We start from the raw sequence: 22322 nt of genomic DNA on the forward strand, positions 1-22322 counted from the left end.
TATATATATATATATTTTCTTTGAGTCAGTCCTCGTATTTCGCAACGTTATGAAATAAAGCAATGTACAATAAAACTAAATTTTGCGTTCCGAGAAAAATATGCAGGTAAATGATCATCGGATGTTTTATTATTATTGAAGAAACACGTTATGTTTACGAAGAGGTATTCTAATAATAGACAAAAAGACCCGGCGCTGAATCACACGTGGTACCTACCTGTCGCTTATCAGTTTTCCGAACGTCACAAGCTTCGAACGATCGTCCCCCAAAGTTCCCGTGCGAACGTAATATCTAAACATACCGCGTAAACCTGTCTTGCATGCGAGCCTCGGTTATATCAACACCCGCAGCGCGAATTTTCCTTCAGTGCTGCTAAAAACCTCAGACATCGCGCGCTTAGCTGTCAATCAGACCGAGTTCCCGCGCAAACCCTTTGTCGCGGGTGTCGTGTTGTCTATGGTCACTTTTTTCCTAATTTTTGAAAAGTCAAGCTTCAGAGTTAGATTTGAAAGTACCTACTTTTTATTCTGCTCCGATCAAAGAACGATTTGAAATTTAGGAATAGAAGGTTTTACCAGCAATTTATCGACTACCTGTGCAATTTATATGCTTTTTTAAAAGTATTTGTTTTGTGGTGTCTCAAATAATTCAATTTTAAATACTCCTCGATATGTTGTGATTTTTTTAATTGAGACTCTTTTAAAAACGAAGTTAATTTTTATACATTTTTTGAAGTAATTAAATCTTTTGTATTTGAGTGCCAGTGCTGCATTAAATACTCAAGATGAGTTTGAAGATGAATTTGAAGAAATCTCAGTTGGAAATCAAAATGAGTCCTTCAAGAAAATTGGACTGTGAATACAATGTGATTGGAACAGCCATTCCAGGTATAGTTTATTTATTTTATTATCTTGAAATTGATATATTGGATAAAATTTGCATATTATAAAAACTAAATTTTATTTAATTTACATGTTTTTCCATCGAAGTTTTATGAATCCTTTTTTTTTTCTAAATGCAAAATAAAAAGTGAATTGTATAAAGCGACATTTTCGTAAAATATGACTTAAAAGGTCGCTTTGATTAAACTATGGGGAAAAGAAAAATCTTTGAACTCTCATTATTTCTGAATGTGAAAGAGCGTCTAAGTACACTCGCCGAATGAAGTGTGCTGGTATAATCACTTTACCACTTTACTAATTGTTACTGAAATTGTACCTGAAAAAAAGCACAAAACTTTCATTGGCAAAGTCATGTAGAATGTACAGCTTTTTAAATATTCTGGAGTGGAATTATGCATTGATTTATAAATTTGCAAACAAATTTTATACAATAATTAAAATGTAACTTTAATTTAAAATCACCATCAAAATTTTATTATAACACAATTATAATGTCTACCGGTTTCGAAGCTAAGCGCTTCTTTATCAATACTGATTTATACTTGATGAAGAAGCGGTTAGCTTCGAATCCGGTAGATATTAAAATGAAGTTATAATAAAAAAAATTATAGGGATTTTAAAAACAAAGTTACATTTTAATTATAAAATGGTAAATCAAAGTTAGTACTTCAAATGTAAATTAAATTTTACACTCTTGCCTTTCGGGAAAGCATAACTAGTTTAGTTCATGAAGTAATGATTTTATCTAAAGTTGAAAATAAATTTTGAGTTTAAAGAGGTAATTTCCTGTTTAACAATACAATTTTCTTAGATTAAAGTAATCTTTTATATTGATATTTTTTGGTGGAACTGCATTTTATAAGATAAAATAACAACTTAATAGTTTAAAATAACACCCGTACAGTATATTTGTGGATATATATATTTATTTTCTGATGTTCATTAAAACACCTCGTAGGAATTATTTAAATGCATACATATATGACGATATTTTATCATTGTTTCGATTAACATAATCCATTAAATTTTATTGCATTGTAAAGAATCCAAGAGACTATAAAAACTTCACAATTTGACAACAACTATCACCATGTTAAGAGAAACATATAGTTAAAAATCAGTCCACTTGATAAAACTATAAATAAGAATTATGCAATAATTAAAAAAAAAACAAATAATGCATTTTCAACACTTACAATTCATTAAGAGTAGAGTCAAGGATTTGAATCAAACGAGAATATTTTTTTATCTTAATTTATCATCAACACAATCTGCTTAAATTTATATACTGTCTAAAGACTATTATTTTTTGACATCTCATCAAAGATGAAGAAGAATATGGAAGTCTGGGCATTTACGGGGCTGACGACTGTCATAGGATGGTTTAAGTGATCACTTTACACACCTGTAACGTTCACCAATTCTACCCATTATTGACAAACACACTACTCAGACTTCCATATTCTTCTTCATCTTTGATGAGATGTCAAAAAATTATATGAAAAATAACTCCTATAATTGGAGATAATCCAGATTTGTGAACAAGTATTTGGACACTCAAAATGTTGTCTTAAGACTATATTAGAGTACGAGTATTTGACAAGGTTAAATCAATATAAATATTCTTCTTTGACACTTTGAATATATACCCAAATGGCGCATAGGGCAGTGCATAAAATCAACGCCCTATTAACATGATTATTATATGAAGCTTATGGTTTATGGGATTTAAAAAAATCTTATTTTTAATGAAATATGTATAAATAAATACATAAGTTTTTATTAATACGTCTAATTCAAGGAGTCTAGATCAACAGAGTAATAATTCATAATCAGTTATCATTGCTTCAGTTAGGTGATGTGTCCTAAATCCTATTCCACTAGTACAATTTTAATTATGTTTTTGTAATTCAATTTTGTATTTATTGAACAAAAACGATAAAGCATTATATGTTTCATTGAAATGGGATGCGAAGTTTAGTATAATAAAATAAATAAAAATAAAAATAACTATAAAAATAATTAGAATCAAATTATTGAAATGATGTGTTACATTACTTAAACTGTCCCCTTAAAATAATTTGAGGACGAAATATCCTATGAGTAATTGTTTAATATCGTTTTGTAACGGTTGATTTACACCATTTAATTCAATGCACTTTTTTATAACCGAAATAAAATTATAAACTGTTTTATTGTGTACATATTATTAGGTAACAGTTTATTTTTAATAACTCATGTTTTAAGTATAACATTTTTGTTTTATTTGATTTATTAGAACATATATTTGAAATGATGAAACCTCTGAAAGATTATCTATTAACGGCTAATTCTTATGCATGAACAAAGTCATTTTAAACTAAATGAAAGAAATTATGATAATTGTCAAAATAATCTAATTAGAAATAAATAAATGTAGTTTTTTGTATATGAATTGTTATCAATTTTAAATGTTGGCAATTAAAAATTCAGGCCAAAACAGTAAATTGTGGGACCCCATGGCGTAGAATATAACTGCTATAAATAAAAGAGAAAAGCACCAATATGTAGAGTACTTGGGGTTGGAAACCTTTACTCAAACTAGTTTGTGTAAGTTGTAAATACAATCCACTTGAAATTTGAAAATTGAAAGTCCTTTGATGTAAAATAGCTTTATAGCCTTGCTGGGTGGTGCTTTGTTGTGTTATCTGAGAGTAATTTTTAATTGCGTGTATAATAAATATATACATGCATATAAATTTATATATATATATATATATATATATATATATATATATATATATATATATATATATATATATATATATATATATATATATATATATATATTTATATATATATATATATATATATATATATATATATATATATATATATATATATATATATATATATATATATATATATATATATATATATATATATATATATATATATATATATATATATATATATATATATATATATATATATATATATATATATATATATATATATATATATATATATATATATATATATATATATATATATATATTTATATATATATATATGTATATATATATATATATATATATATGTATATATATATATATATATATATATATAAATATATATACATATATATATATATATATATATATATATATATATATATATATATATATATATATATATATATATATATATATATACATATTTACATAAACAATTATAATTTAATATTATCATCAATATTACATTAGTAATCATAATTATTGAATAATATGAATAAGGAAGTCTAGTGTATACCACGTTAGTTATATTATTCAAATCCTTCGCCCTTAACCTTACAATGTTTACAACAGCATTAATTTATATTATTGAAAGAATCATTAAATTATCTTAAAGGAATTAATAAGTTTAAAATACTAATTATTGTATATGAACAGCATATTCTATTTAAAGCATCATATCAGTTTATTAATCAATTTAATTTTCAAATGAATTAATTCATATTATAACACTTCCATTTTCTTTCATATAAAATGATAAATATTTTACTTATTGTTTCGGCATTAACTTTGTGGTAAGACATGTTACAATGATTAAAGAAAACACTTACTTTCCCCTCTCCTTATTTATAGAACAATTTTATATTTTATATTTTAGTTATTATACAGACCTGAATGATGGAAGTTTAACTTCTGAAACATGTAGTCTATAATAAAACTCAAGTGGTAAAAAACGAAGTATTTTCTTTAATCATTGTATTATGATAAATGTTTTGTGTCATGTTATGATACCTACACCTATGAGAATAAAACATGGTATCTATTAACAACATGTTTTGTTCTCTTAATAAACCCTAAAATATCGTTTACAGTAGAAAGGCAACTAACTTTATCAAAATATGACTATACGTGAGAAAAACATAGCTGGAGTATGTCAAATGTATACATAATAATTTTGATAATACCAGAGATTGACCGATATTCATTAAATAAATATTGTGTTAATTTTTAAAGGCAAACAAAATCATTTTCGATAATAACTATTACGTAAAATCATTATATTTACGGAAACTATTAAGACAACAAAATTATCGGAATTTCCAAAGGTGTCATCTGTGTATGGGATTTATATAATTTTGTTTAAGTTTTTATGCACTTCAAAGATAAAGTAGATCAAATACCCCAAATAACTTGTAAATACTCGAGATATTTGTATAGTGATACGAGGATAAACAAGATGTGGTAACATTTTTTAATGAATCATTTCGATTTTTTATTTATACGCTTAAAAGTAATTTTCGGATGAAAAATGAATCGAGTTTAATTTTTTTAAATGAATGTAATTATTAACTAACTAACTAACTATCTAACCAACAAGCCGCTTCTCCGCAAGGGTAGGCAGAGAGAATAGAACGCCATACCGTCTTTGCAAACATTCTTCGCCTCTTCCCATTTATGCATCTCATCGATAAGTAAATTAACCCTAAAAATATATTTACCAGGTTGTTTTAAACAAAAAAGGGTTTTTAATCAGTTAAAATATTTTTTGGTACTGAAAAACTGTTTATGTATGGCATGGAAGCATGGATTTGGAAAAACAGAGTGAGAGAATGTTTGCAAAGACAGAGTGGTGTAGGGTTCTATTCTCTCTGCCTACCCCTGCGAAGAAGCGGCTTGATGGTTAGTTAGTTAGTGAGAACGGTGCCCAAATATTACGAGATGTATTATTTTAAACCTTAAAATTAGGTTTTGAACGTTTTTTTTAAAACTCTTATTGTCATAAGACACATCGCTCACTCTTTTCAACAACGTCATATTTCAAAAATCATACATTTTCAGTTGTGCATGTTTTCGGAATGTCCAGAAAACGCACTATATCCCAGCAAAAGCGGCAATTTTTAAACTTAATATTTACCTGCTACAGGGCGGAAAGTGTTGTTTTTGTATTTTGAAGAAAATGTATTGTTTAATTTTTTTTTTTAAATTTACTAGATGGAGAAAAAAACACCTAAAAAGATCTGTTGCACAGCAAACAATTCAATAAGTGGCTTGATATTTATTTTTAATACATTTTATTATATTTTTAAACTTTAAAAACGTTCCTCTGAAAAATCAAATTTTTTGATTTATGACGTTCTTGAAAGGAGTGAGCGATGTGTCTTATGACAATAAGAGTTTTTTAAAAACCTTTGTTTTTTTAATCTTTAATCACACAATAATCAGTCACATTTTTCCCTTCCGGTAAACTAACCTAAACCTGATGTACGATAGTCAAACGTAACGCTAATGAATTTCTCTCAAATATATGGTAATTATAAGGAAATTGACCATTTTAAATTTGTTCAACTCAGATTTCGAACTCAGGACGTCATACGGAACATCCAAATACGTGAAAATACCACAGAGTCAGAAAACATGTATCGTAGTTTTCTAGCTAATTACATCACACTGGTAAATCCTATTAATGAAAAAGAAGGAAAAAAAGAAAATATATCACGCACATGAAACTGCTTTAATTTTTAATGACACGATAAACGTCTTTATTTTATATGTTTTATTTTCCTGTCTGATATCGATTGTCCAGTTTAAACATATTATTTAAAAGAAACAAAGTTATGGTTCGCAAAATTATTGAAGTCTGATTTTTGAAGTTGTTAAAGGAAGCGTGTCGATGTTTTGACGTACAATTACACATCACACCTATTTCACACTATTAATCAATTTTACATCACATCCTGGCCCTGTGTTTTTGGGGGAGTCAAACGTCTGTATATAATTAGTAGTCATTATATGTATGGAACACTAAACTTACGGACGTAAAAGCTTAAAGACTTCTATCGAGCATTCGAAAGAACCAACAGATTTCGATAAATTTTCGAGTGCAGAATTTGTGTCTTTTTTCTCAATTCGTCCGCTAGAGAGACGAACAACATGAAACATTGTACGAAATAAAGATATAAGTGAACGTCAAGTATTTTTATAAGGAAGAAAGCATAAAAATTAGTTCGTCATGTACCTGAAAAAATATCCGGAGCGGAAGCTAATGCGGATGCGTCTGCGTCGTCATGATTGGTCCCCGATATACTTTAATATTAGTCAAAACCTTCGAGATTTTTCTTATGACATAATTTTACTATATATATATAGATTACAGATGTTTGTGGATATTCTAAATTAACATTTTTAATAACAAGTTTATATATTTTATTAAAAACTGTATTGTATAAAAATATTGGTTGCTAAGAAAAGACGTTCAATTAAAAATATTATGAGTTTATTATCCTTATTAAAATGATAACTCTGGCAAGGATGCCACATAGTTGTGTAAAATATAAATTCATGTTTTCACGCAGTACGTTACTAGATTTTTTTTTAATTCGGCATTTTTCGTTGAAAAAAATATTTCATTGATAAAGCATTCTTTTTGGAGTATGTTTAATATTACCCTTGACTAGTATCCAAAGCGCTAAGCTGATTACACACACACACGCACACACAGACACGCGCGCGCGCACACACACACACACACACACACACACACACACACACACACACACACACACACACACACACACACACACACACACACACACACACACACACACACACACACACACACACTTTTTAACTTTTCATTTTATTATACCAATGCCTTTAAATTATTATTTTTTGTATACGAGTTTTACTTAGCAAATACTCGTACTACTATTTCTTAAAATCTATTATGACACGTGTTTCGATGCATTCCGCATCATTTAATACGGTGTTTGACAATAATGCGTAATGTATCGAAACACGTGTCACAATAGATTTTAAGAAATAGTAGTATTTAATAAGTAAAACTCAAGTGAAAAAGATTTAACCACAAAGTGACTGCCGAATCAATGTATGAAATTGAAATTCGTTACTTGGGAACTTGTTCGTTTTAGTATTCATGTTATGATACACGTATTTTATATAAAGTAATAATTAAATGTTTTTAAATATTAGTTTGTCGAAATAATCGTTTCTCTTGGTGATAACCCTTGAATATAAATCGGAAAGAAATGAGTCAACGGTTATATCGTATGTAAATGTGTACTTAGTTATATGATAACTCATGTTGGAATTTTATAAATTATCCGTCATTAAATAAAACTGACCAGTCACTTTTTTCTTTGCGTTCCACAATAGTGTCAAATTTGTTTATACAATAACATTTAAACAACTCTAGACTCTTTTCTTCGAGTTAACGAATATTTTAAATTTTCAAAGAACAAATTTTTATTAAATAACTTGTGTTTTTTTTTTAATTATTCGCTTTTGTGAGCGCGTGATAATTTTTGAGTATTTTTAATAAATAATTTATAAAAATGGACGTGTTTCGCTCAAAATTTTTAGATAGATTTTTGAGATTGCTAGGAAGGAGAAGAAGAAGCGGTTATGAAGAAATTGGTAGTGAAAATGAAGAAAGAACTGGTAATTAATTATTCCTAAAAATTTAACTATTTTGTTGTATTTTTTTTTCTACATTCGATTTTTTTGTCATTTGACGTCTCACAATTTTTTTAAGTATATATGATGTGCCACTATTAAATTTACATAGAACGGTTAACTTGCAAAATAAATTACAGTTTTTGTATTTTGGTTTTTGAATTAATGCGATCGTTCAAATAGATGTTACAAATAGATACCTGAACAATTACTTCAAATCAGAGATGTTCTATTTGGATATCATTTTATATATTAAGCAAAGTATGTTGGAATATTCCTGAATATCAAAAATTAACATACGCATTTCCATACTTTTAACATACATACATATTGTATCTTCCGTAAATGTATTTTACAGTCATTATTACTTTTACAGTCTTTTTTATTATAATAAAAAACCGTTATTTTCATCGATACTTAAAAAAAACTGCTCCCTACAAAAACTTCACAAAAATCTGCTTAGCATAAATTCTTTCTATGATGTACTTAGATATATGTGTTTCTTTATCTTTTTAAATATAAATCTCGCCTAAATATACACTCAAAACATGATTTTTTTTGTAAAAATGTACTACAATATTTAAAAATAAATCCGTCATTTCCAAAGTTGAAAGATAAAAGCAATTAAAGTCATTTAAAAAATGCTTATTGTTCCGTAAGCTTTCGCTTAAACCTTGAAAAAATACTTCTGTATGATTTAGTCTTGACCTTAAATTTTTAACAGCACGGTCACTTTTATAACTAAACAATGGTCGTAGAACAGAGACACTTTGTGGACAATAACTATAAATTATTATTTCTTGGCCGTTGGGTAATCTTGAATTTGTAAGTGCAATTAACCCGACAGCTCCCAATGCCACTAACTGGTGTCTTAACGCAAACTACATTAAAATCCCCTATAAGGTTGATATAGGTACCGCATTATCAGAGGGAATGTTAAAAGTAGTTAGTTTTAAAAATGGTATTTTTCTATTTTTGGAGAAATAAAATACTTTGTTTTTTGATCCACTCACATTTTTATTAAAAACCAACTAGTTTCAGCAACAATCTGTTGCCCTCTTCAGGGTTTGTTTTATAACTATTTTTCGTTTGTTTTATGTCAAAAAATATATTAATTTTGTTTTATGCCATAAAACAAACCCTGAAGAGGGCAACAGGTTGGTGCCGAAACTAGTTGGTTTTAAATAAAAATGTGAGTGGCTAAAAATATTAAGTATTTTTTATCTCCAAAATATATTACAATGATCAACAAAGTTAAAACATAAAATATTCAAATAATTTTTCTATTCTTACCAGCGGAAAACACTGAAGTAAGTAATTTAATATTAAAATATAATTTAAAAACATTAACTCACTACAATTTTTCATTGATAAACGCGGTATCTATCTGGGGTGGTTTACTGTGCAGGTTTTTTTTAAAAAAACCGTGTAATTCTCAAAGCCTGTATTTTAAGAGGCTTATCTGCAATAAAATAAACACTAAATATGTTACAAGTTTTGGAGGAATACACCTATGGTATTGCCAGCTTGAAAGGACTTTTTGCTTTGTAGAATTCTGAACACATTTCTTTAGAAAAAAATAATAATTTCACTTTCATAATGTGACAGCTTTAGGTATAACATTTGACAATATGGTACCAAAAACTTTAAAAAAATGTTTTTATATACATATATATATATAATATGAGTATGTGTATGATAAGTTGTAAAAATATCCGAGCAAACCGATTACTGTGTTTTAAAAAAACATTTATAATGAACAAAATATTTTTAATTATATGTATATGAATGCAATGCAAACATGATTTTCATAATGAACTTCTACATATTATCGATCATAAATTTCCACAAGCTATGTAGTACGAGTTTTTTTTACCCTCATATTTAATTAATATCACTCTGGACTGGTACATAAATCCCAGGACTACATGTACCAGTAAAGTCAAAATACCTTACCTTCATACAATTAACGATTAATATGAGACTTTGTCGAAGCGAAATATTTCCCTATGTACCACGATAAGAATTAAAAGAAAAAGAAATGAGAGTACTGATACCCCAAGTGTCTTAGCCATTGCTGTTATTCTTCTTTTCTTATATCCTATCTTTTTCTATTTTCTTTCTTGCCCAATTAGGCTTTGTCCTCTGTGTACTAATAACGCAATAAAGCTCAAACTATTTTGTTTATAAGAGCATTAAGGTAACACATAAAAAAATGTTTACAGAGTAATGGGTTTACTTAACAAACAAAAAATAACTGACGGTTACTTTTAGTATACAAAAAAACAAAGCAAGCAGTGTTCAAAGAACAAAGACGAATTTGTATTCAATAACAATATTTTTCTTGGTCAATCGGTAGGTACTATTGCATTTGGAAATGCAATTAAACGACATCCGCTTTCTGACCTTCCGATGAAATTGCGAAAATTGTTAAACTCGACAAATTAAAAGTCCATTATTTAAGATTTCAAGTCGCATTTCCGTGACAAATTATGTCGAAGGTTCAGACGATAAAACTGTGATAATTATATTTTCCTGTGAAAACTTTGACCCTGTGGAATTTCCTAGACTTTGGTCGTAAAATTTCATGTAATATTCAAAATTATTAAAATATAAAGTTATTAATTTTTCTTCGTAGCTATGTAATAAAATAATTGTAAAGATTGCCATACAAGCTGCCTATAATTATATATTTTTACTGATACTGTCACGAGCCATCGCCCAAGTTATCGCCCGACTTCTTTGATAGGAGTCCCTTAACCTTAAATATTCCCAGGATTACGAGCGTTACAATAAAATTATTTTTCTTTTAACCAATATATGACCAATATACTAAGGCGTTTTAATTAAAAAAAAAGTAAAATTTAGAAGTCTCTACAATTTCGGCATTCTTTATCCAACGTTCTTTTAAATTATACACTTGTATAATTCTACTTATTGAGGTTTATTTCATTACACAACTAGTTTCAAAAACATCAGTTGTTTTCATCAAAAGGTGATTAAAATTAGTTTTTGTAATCACCTCTTGATGAAAGCAACTATGTTTTTTTTAACTTGTCGTGTGCAATGAAATAAAACTCAATAAAAGTTATTAAAGAACTGTTTTTAATAGATTTATATTATCCACTGACACTTCGTGATGGAATTGCATTTTTAATTTATTATTAGATTAAAACCAATATTTTTAGCTTTTCCACTTTTTTTTTTTTTTTTTTTTTGTGGAAAAAAAGTGGAAAAGCTAAAAATATTGGTTTTAATCTAATAATAAATTATTAAAGAACTGTTTAATTTTTAAAATAAGCAACATGTCATTCCACAACGTTAATGCCAAATCGATAAATAATCTTCTTTTGTAGTACCGTATTTCTCAGTGACCTTTAAAATTTAAGTAGCGATTATCAATTATGTTATATAATACTTTCTAATCAACATCGGAAATACGACTGTTTCTTGATGAATTTCGATTCATTTATATTTTAAATTCATACATATTAAAAGTGTTGATAAAAAATAAGACTTTTTGGTATGTTTTCATTATTTTTTGTTATTTTTTCTTTTTAGTTCTGAGGCTGGGTACGCGACACATACAAGCACAACTCCTCTTCTTTGGGATGGCTATCAGCGAAGCTGTAGGGGTCGCTCTGAGTGTAGGAATCGTTGCGATGACTGATCTGTACAACACTAATGCTGATGTGGAGGTACGTGCAGTAAAAATGACATTTTTTGAATTCCCTAACGTATAAGTGACTCTGAAATATAGCTACGTCTTAACACCGCTTATCATAGCCCTACTTACGCCACAACTTTATAATTTTAAAGATCAAACCTAGTTTTCAGTGGGTTTACTCTTTATGTTTAAAGTTACAGTGGAACCTCTCATAACGAGCACCTCTCATAACATTTAATTCGTAAAACGAGCAAAAAAAGTGAAAAAATCACTCCCTTAACGAGCGACAATTCGCGTAACAAGTTACAGAGAATGGGCAAGTCCCCCTTTCACGACATTCACTTGTAAGCTTGTTAGTCAAAACAAAAAAATGTTTCTCAAACGAGTAAGATTCTGGAACAAATTATACTCGTTATTAGAGATTCCAACTACTATAATTTAATTTTTAATTCAAGTTTTATTTAGTAAATATCACTTTTCAAAATTTGAATACTACTATTTAAAATTATTACGTAAAACTTAAATTAAAAATGGATAGATTTTACCACAATGTGACTGCCGAATCAATAAATGAAATTACTATAATTTCAGGTGATTCACGAGTGAAAATTCTCGGCAAAAACATTTATTTTTCTTTTATAAATGTGTATATTTTTTAAATGGTAGCTTTGTTTATTAAAATGTAGAAGTTTCCCATGAGATGCATTATCATAATATTTACATTCTCCGAGATTTAAGGAAGATTAACCGGTTCCTTGGCGTGAGTATTCCAATAAAGCAATATCAGCATCGTCATACTTATAATTCTTTTGTTGATATTCTAATTAGTGCTAAAAGCCTCTTAGACTTGAATATCCTGTTCATCAAGTCAATATTTTACCGTGATAAATAGAGTCTTTCTAACTAGGTTCTAAAATTATTTGTGTTTTCATATATTCAATATGCAAACACTACGAACAAAACAAATTTATGACGCCAATGTAGTTAGAAACAGATGCAAAGGAAGATCGGGGAGAGAAAATTTAAAATTGTCGACAGTGGTAAAGTTAGGAGTCAGAATAACCGGAGGGTATATTTGTTCACCTCTGTAGTATAATGGTAAGCCAGCTTAGCTACCGTTCCGAAGGCCCCGGGATTGATTCCCAGGGGGTTCAAATAAATATAAGTGATTTTTTTTCACTCTAATATTTACTCAATATTATCCTGGACTGGTACCTGCAGCGGAGGGCCGATCACCTTTCCTTCAGGTGTTAACGATCAAGATAACACTGTGTTTATATGATGCAGTGTCCTATGCACCATTTGGGGAATATATGGGGAGAGAAAACCGCGTAAAACTCCTCAGGAGAAGCCGGACTGTTGACTGTCGTCAACAGGCTTTCCGTTCCACTAGAAGAGGGTTCGGCATTTTGTGTCCTAGCTTGGTTTATGGTACCAATGTCCAATGTCGCTATTTTTATCATATATGATACCAACTCTCGTGAGCGTTCCTTATGAACTAACACAGATCAGATGTGGAATTGGTCCTCACCCAGGCTCCTGCAACGCGCCTCCAGCTGTTGTCTTTGAAAGCTGAAGTGGGAGCAAAAAATAACATATGAGAGATATCATGAAATGTCTCATCATTACACGTACAGCTATTGATCTCGGAGAACTGTATTAATGTGAAAGAGGCGAATATTGTTTGCAAAGACAGATTGGTGTGGAGTTCAATTATGTCTGCTTACCCCCGTGGTAAGCGGCGTGATGATGAGTAAGTAATATACATAATGTATCATAAATAAATATAAATATTAATCCATTCAGACGTGACAATTCGCACGTCAGTATGAAATCAGAAACATGACTGTAAATTTATACCATAATAAATATTATTTTTCTCAACTTTTGCGTGGCATTGCGAACTGTTAATGGCTGTTATGTAATTGGACGTTATTAATTGGCTCGCTTAGAGAAATGACACGATCGCATATTTTAAGGTTAATGATTATTACGTCCGATGATTCAATGCAAGAAGCCTTGGGAATGGCAAGTTCACAAGATATTTGCGCAACCTTCGAGTCGTGGTCGGGTCATTTCGGCCGGTCGCAATTATTCGTGTTATTAGCGTATTTATAGTTAAGGTATAAATGCCATTTGGTATTATTATAACATCTAGGAAGTGCAAACATTATTGCACAGCATGTAAATGTAATTATTTTTTTTGACATTTCAAAATGAATAAAGAAAAAAATGAAATTCTGGGCATTATCAGGGCTTACGATCGTCATAGGCTTGCTATGATTGACAATCACACTACTAAATTTGTTGAAACGTCTAGATATTATATATTAATATATCGATGATGTTTTGAAAAAAATCCTAGTTGGAGATAATCCAGATTAGTGAATAAGTATTTGTACACATTTAAAGTTTTGTAATTAAAAAGTAACGCCAGAAAAATCATGTGTGTGATTGTAATCCAGGATTCAGATCTCACATACTAATATAAGAGTTTCTGCTCAGTAAAGGGCTTCTCTACATTTCACCAATCGATGTCTCTAGTGAAGTTCTAGTGATTTAAGAACAAGGTTTCTAAATTGGTTCATATATATAGAACTTCCAAGAATTTGAGCAGTGTGGTTGTCAAAAATGGGTAGAATTGGTGAATGTTACACGTGTGTAAAGTGATCACTTAAACCAGCCTATGACGGTCGTAAGCCCCGTAAATGCCAAGAATTCCATATTCATCTTCATCTTTGATGAGATGTCAAAAAATAATTAAAAAGTAATACGTTTCTGACATTTCAACGTGGATGAAGTTTTAACATATATGAAAGTCTGAGTTCTCTATAAATGAATCATAAATATATTGATATCTCAACATAGACGAAGAAGAACATGGTAGACTGAGTATTCGTATAATACTCTAAATAAAATAACTGGTCAAATGATAATTCTCTTTGTATACAATAATTAATGAAGAAAATGACACACAGCTAATGAAGGTTTCTGCTGAATAAAAAGCTTACTCAACTTAACCATAGATGGTACCACGAACGTATGTGTAAACGAAGTTATTATTTAAAACACAATATATACAAGTTCCGAAATTTGAGTATTATGGTTGTCAATCCTGAGTAGAATGGAAAATATTACATGTGTATAAAGTGATCAATCATACTTGGCTTTATAAAACAGGTCGTCAGCCCTGTGAATATTGCTTCCATATTCTTCTTCATCTATGTTGAGATGTCATATTTTATAATAAATTACAAATGGTTTAGTTACCATTACTCGGTCTGTGATTCTAGGAATATGATGAATATGAATACGGAATGGAAAATTATAAATTTTTATCTGTATTTCATATTTTTTATATAAATGTAAGCGAAGTTATGCTAGTTTTCTTTCAAAACGACGGTATGTCCCCCGCTAAATATACATAAATATTTTACAAATGATAATCCGTACATAAAATCATCCGTACATGAAATCATAATTTTGACTACCAGAAGAGAATATGAAAGAATCAATGATATTTAAGTCAACCTTGACAACTTTCGTTTTATTGCAAATGATTAAGTGATTTTTTAAAAACTAAGCATGATATTTATTGTAAAGTTGAAATATTAATGGAATCTAAAAATGCGGAAATCTGGCCATCTTTTTAACGAAAATGTGCGAACAAAAAATCAATTTGTGTAACCTGCATTCACGATGTCTAGTTCGACACGAACTCTCGAGGTAGTCAACTGATATGAGTAGCTACGTATGTACATTAAATAAATCGCAATTATATAACGTCCATATAATGTTATGAAATTATCATACTTTAGTTAATACATGGAGGAAAAGTAATATCTGTTTTCGTTTAAATTTTTATTTCGTGTCGAATAAGGTTGCGAGAACTAGGAGGAATTCATTGCTGTTAAAGGTCAAATTAAAATATTTTCTGGTGCAGGTAATAGGGTATTTATTATCACTCGGGAGGAATATCTTATTTAACATACTCAACCTATAAAGGATTGTGTAAGACTCGTTTTGTGTTTATAACAGCCGATATAATCAATGTTTTCATTAATTTTTTTGTTTTGCAAAATTCGCCTTCGTAAAAACATTGTTTTCGTAAGTTGGTAACGAATGAAGTAACAGAAACGAATTCACACTTCTACTATTACAGCTCTATAAAGCATATACATAAAGGGATACGCCCCATAACACACCCGATGACTTCTGTACATATTTCAATAAGAACGTTACCGATAGTCTTGTGATTTTTCATATTAATTTATTAGCCAATAATAACACATCATGAGAATGATCCACTGACTTAAACTTTGGATTGTACCTTTCAATTGCATTGCATATGAATCTTTATTGAATCTGGCATTTACAAGGATAAAGACCTGTCTTTGGCTGGTTGACTTTAAACTCTGTGTAATAATACCCATTATAGCATTTGACAACCACATTTTTCTTATTTCACAAAAAATTCATTTATGCATTGAAAAGATATTTCTATTTCTTTAACTTTTTTATTTGCTAAGAACTCTTCTTCTCTGTCGAGATATCAATTAAAAATCTTGATGGATTTAATCACTGTCGGTTCTTGCAGGTGATTAATCCGTTCAATAAAGTATATGTATTTAAAATATTCAATGTCAAGAACTCGCATCGAGTTTACGCTAGTTTCTTGCTAGGCCACGGTCGATCCGTTTGGTAAAATATTACTTAATCGTTACACCATACGTTAATATAAGACCGTAACATTATTTCCTTGTAATCAAAATTACTGAATGTAGAGCGTTTTTTCTGACACAGATTTTATTATAATAAACTGATGAAAATGGACACAAAATCGGTTTAATAATTATGATACTATATGGTACATATACCATAGTATGCATACATATGTATGTATTGTGTTAAAGTATTGGCTGTACACATATATTCTATTCAATAGATTTTTGAACTTTTGAAACGGTTGTTATATTATATTTAAAAAAATCGACAGATGAATTAAGTTTCGTTTTTTTTTATTGAAAACAATTTTTTTTATGTTTTGTGATTGCTTTGTTTGCTTTTCTTATATCCTTAAAATATTGTTCTAGTTTAAAGCATCGTTTGTTGATTTTATTATAATAATAATAATAATAAAACCCTTATCCGCACCCCAATGGTGCATAGGGCACTGCGTCATATAAACGCAGTGTTATCTTGATCGTTTACACATGAAGGAAAGGTGATCAGCCCTCCGCTTCAGGTACCAGTCCAGGGTAATATTGAATAAATATGACAGTGAAAAAAAAATTGTTTTATTATAAATTGATTTTATTATAAAGTGAAAATATTTTAAAATGGTTTGAGGAAGAAGCCCAGTATAAAAAAAAAAATTAAAATGATTTTTACACAATTTAAACAAAGTTTTTTTACTAGTTGATGATCTAAATAACTAACAAATTAACCACAACCCCTCTTCTGTAGGGGTAGGTAGAGAGGATAGATCGCCAAACTCCTTTGTCTTTACAGCTTTTATTTTTCAAAAAGACTAATATAAACGATTTCAATTTAATACCATTTTCAAGACTTAGAAGGTTGAAAATGTGTTGTTGAACCAGAAACTTGGACAAAAGAGTCAGCACCGAACACGGAACCACAACACAACTCAATTGTTATTGGTAGATTACTTCAGTTTTCTGATTTATTGACAATTTGATTTCAGATATTCGAATGGGACAAACAGACACAGGATATAATCCTCAGTTCGTTCCTGTGGGGGTACTGTATCATGCAACTTCCTGCCGGGCAGCTCGCGCATGCGTACGGAGGGAAGAGACTCCTCGTGATGGCTTCCGTTGTGAATGGCCTATCCTCTCTTCTAATTCCCTGGTCTGCACACATTGTGAGTAGTATTGCATACTTTTTTTAAACATTATGATGATAGGCTTTTTTTTTAAACGTTGTTTAAATTTGACAATATTTTATGTTTTAAAATATCGTAATTCATACGGCTGTCCAAACTTAAAACACAGTAAGGGTCATTTTTTTGTAGTACGTTTTTTTTTGCATTTATGGACTAAGTAGAACCTACTTAGTCCAAAAATGCAAAAAAACGTACTACAAAAAATGTCCTTTTCTGTGTTTTGAGTTTGGACAGCCGCATAGGTTGGTTTACCCCTTGATTGGAAATTGTGTTAATTTTTGGTTAAATTTTTACAGTGAAATGTGTTTAAATAAAAAAAAAGGAAACCTTCAGTGTGAAAAAAGACGTAAAATACAATGGAACAAAATTACCACTGTCACAACTCTTATTGAAAACTAATGGTGCATAGGGCACTGCATAAAATTGATGAATTCTCGAAAAAAAACATGGTAAATAAGTACTTATACTGACTCTTATTTGCACCTAATGGTACATAGGGCACTGCATAAAATCGAATTAAATTTGATCGTTTTTTATATGAAGGCAGGGTGATCAATCTCGGAATGGAGGTATCAGTCTAGGTTAATATTAAATACATTTGAGATTTACAAAATACTCAAATTTCCAGGGGAATCGAACCCGGGACCACCAGCATGATAATCAAATGTACTTTACACTATCAAGTATTCAAATAGTCGATCTTGACAAGTTTTCCTCGATCTTCTTCTGCTTCTAATACCAACCACATTTGCCTCGATTATTTATTTTACTATTCTTTCTTCACTCATGATCAAGTATGTATTTTAAATACTTCAAGGTAGTCAGGTTAGGAATAATTGGTGGGTATGTATGTTAGTAGATGCATGTATATGGAAGAGGAGAAGATTGTTTGCAAATATTGGTGTGACGTTCTATATTATCTCTGCCATTAATAAACTCAAAAAAGTGGTCATTAACAAATGCTTTATTTAAATATTTAAACAAATTTAAGTAATTTAGTTTAAATTATATAAAATGGATAATGATCTACATGACAGTAAAGGTTAAAACCATAGTTTATAGTGATAATTTACGATTTAGTAATAATTATCAGGCTTATGGGGAATATTACAACAAATATTACGAAATATGTAATGAGTGCTTACTCTGACCATGTAGGCTATACGGGTGCGTATTCTTCGTATTATACATACTTGTCATATGCATTGCGTAATAATTTTATTCATAGTAATCACCTGCAAAATATAAAATTATCATAAAATTCTAGCCGCATTTTAAAGGATATATTTTATCAAGATTTTATATTATGTATATCGTAGTCGTACAGGAGAAAAAGACTTTTAGAAAACTTAAAATATTCAGGACGACCATTTAAGTCACTTTTGCTTAGCAATAATATAAACATTTATACAGTTTGTCATATAAAACAAGTAAATAAATTATATTCCCAAGTTTAAAATCCTTTGGGATCTTTTTCAGGGCAATATTATGGTAGTAAGATATCAAATAGTCAATCATCACGTTTTTGTAAAAAAATGCACTTGGTCACTTTCTTCTTTATGACTACGATATCTTAAGCAGAGATGAAGAAGTGTATGAAAGCCTGGGAAATACAGCGCTTATGATCTATCATTAGCTGGTTTAAGTGATCAATTCGTCATTCTACAAATGATTGATTTTCAACACTACTCAAGTTTCGAAAGTTATTTTTATGCTGTGAAGCATAAATTTGTTTAAAACATTTTGTCGGTGATACATGTGGTTGAATTTTGTAAAGTTCTTTCAGAATTATTATACATACAAGGAGATGCCTGAAAATATCGTTTTAAATTATTATTATGCTTATTTTAAGAACAGATTTTTTTTTAATGAACATCTTTCTTTTTTTATATTAATGAAGATGGAAGACGGGGCATCCCACGGATTACAACCCGGCATTTGCCTTTTTTATTTATATTTTTTTTCATGTAATATATAAATGATCGTACCAACCTAATAATCATTTGCAATTTTGTTATATATATATATATATATATATATATATATATATATATATATATATATATATATATATATATATATATATATATATATATATATATATATATATATATATATATATATATATATATATATATATATATATATATATACACAACAGTCAAACCATTAAATAAATACATTACTTGGCTCTTTCGAGAATGGATTCACTTCCTAAGCGTGTATTGTAATATTTTATAAGAGTACCTTGCACCATTTATTTACTATGACAAGCTTGAACAATTACTCCAAATTTTATCTCTTACACGGATCTAAGTCCTTGCAATGCATTTTACTGACTCACATTCCCCTTAGTGAAGACGCAAGTTTATTTGTTTCCGTACAGTCGGACATTATACGATACAACTTTCATAGTTTGATCAAAAGAATCGTACCAATTTGAGGTCGTTTCCTACCGTAACTGTCAATTTTATAGCCCTGCTAATATAATCGGAAACCGATCATTAATAACGAATGGAATTTTTCTTATAGTATATGATATGATACATGGATGTAACAAAATGAGTGTGACCTTCATATTTTTTAAATAAAATTTTCACATAACTTTTTTACGAGAGATAAAATGTCATTTTTGCTAGATTTCTGATAAAATTTAATTCTTAAATTTAAAAAGAAAAACGTTATGCCGCACATTTGTCAAAGAGAACGTATTTCAACTGTAATATTAAAGTAAAAACATGTTAGCTATCTTATAAAAGAGGTAAATAAGTTATACAAATAGTAAAAATTCAACAGTTAACCGCAATACACTGAAAACTGAATATCAGTCATGACGGCAGCATGCTTCTTGACAATTCTTGTCACTTCAGCATTTTCAATGTACGAAAAAATATTGGAAAATTGAAAATTCTGACATGTTTGTTTCCCATTTTCTTTCCTTACAGTTTTATTATTATTTTTTTATTTAACCAGACTGAGCTACAGCAACTCGTGACTGAGTACAGCTAGTTAGTTGAATAAAGACTTTAAAATAATTGTATTTTGATAACGCACTGTACTTGAACAGGATTTGAAAAATTCCCATATTTTTTTAGATTTCATTAAATTTACGATTTAAAAGATTGGGTCCATTCATCAAAGATCATGGGATTTGAGTTATACCATTTTTTTTACTCGGACTTGATAACAATCGGATGATATCACCAAACAAGCAAAAACGGATTTACCGGCAAAAACTATTATGTAATTATGGAGTAAAGGTCTTTGTGCAGTTTTCAAAACTACAGTATTAATATAAACTAAAATCGTGATGTCATAAAAATTAAGGTATTTTATGACCGATCATAGTTTTCAATTATGATGTTTCATAATTTTTGGGGGTCTCTTCATGAATTATGTAATAACCATTCATTTCATAATTTCAAATGGTGAAGTTTAAAAACATCAAAATGGTTTACAACATTTTGAGTGTGTCCAAATACTTGTTCACAAAATCTGGATTATCTCCAATTACAGGAGTTATTTTCATATTATTTTTTGACATCTCATCAAAGATGAAGAAGAATATGGAAGTCTGGGCATTTACGGGGCTTACGACCGTCATAGGCTGGTTTGAGTGATCACTTTACACACGTAAAGAATTTGAGAATTAGAATTTGAGTAGCGTGGTTGTCAATAATGGGTAGAATTGGTGAATGTTACACGTGTGTAAAGTGATCACTCAAACCAGCCTATGACGGTCGTAAGCCCCGTAAATGCCCAGACTTCCATATTCTTCTTCATCTTTGATGAGATGTCAAAAAATAATATCAAAATGGTTATTTATTTATAATTCAAAGAATCGGTTGTTGTGATATATTAAACAAAATCAATCAATTTAATGTGAGCGGTAGGTAAAAAGGACTTAATATATTTATTTTTATCCCTCACTATTTTATTTGAAGTAGATAAAATAAACACACGTTTTGAGAGATTTACGTCTTGTACTAACATGAATACTATATTATTAGATTAAAACCAATATTTTTAGCTTTTCCACTTTATTTTTATTTGACCAGCGACCGGGTTTCGTCGTTACCGACATCATCAGACTGGTCCAGTCAGACTGGTCCAGGACTGGACCAGTCTGATGATGTTGGTAACGACGAAACCCGGTCGCTGGTCAAATAAAAATAAAGTGGAAAAGCCAAAAATATTGGTTTTAATCTAATAATATATTAAAATGCAATTCCATCACGAAGTGTCAGTGGATAATATAAATCTATTAAAAAGTAACCATGAATACTATCGCAAACTAGATCATTAAGAGACGTATGAAAATATTATGTGTGTGTTAAATGATCACTTATCCAGCCTATGGCAGGTATAAGCCCTGAAAATA

General features: G+C 29.3%; 1 protein-coding gene across 2 annotated transcripts in view; it reads left to right on the plus strand.

Moving 5' to 3' along the window:
• The first annotated feature begins 423 nt into the window (after positions 1-423).
• The window catches only part of LOC148300278 (putative inorganic phosphate cotransporter), a 39670-nt gene continuing 17771 nt past the window's right edge, over positions 424-22322 (plus strand). The window contains exons 1-3 of one of the 2 annotated variants that reach the window (XM_088275016.1): positions 424-888; positions 11931-12067; positions 17741-17920. In XM_088275016.1, the coding sequence (XP_088131142.1) occupies positions 786-888; positions 11931-12067; positions 17741-17920 (420 nt within the window). In that variant the 5' untranslated portion in view covers positions 424-785. Of the gene's footprint in view, positions 889-8058; positions 8355-11930; positions 12068-17740; positions 17921-22322 lie in introns of those variants that run through there. The other variant, XM_088275014.1, reaches the window with a different exon arrangement.

Source organism: Brachycentrus maculatus, unplaced genomic scaffold (genome assembly GCF_059751285.1).
Source record: "Brachycentrus maculatus isolate JH-2025_06_01 unplaced genomic scaffold, ASM5975128v1 h1tg000757l, whole genome shotgun sequence".
Taxonomy (NCBI): domain Eukaryota; kingdom Metazoa; phylum Arthropoda; class Insecta; order Trichoptera; family Brachycentridae; genus Brachycentrus; species Brachycentrus maculatus.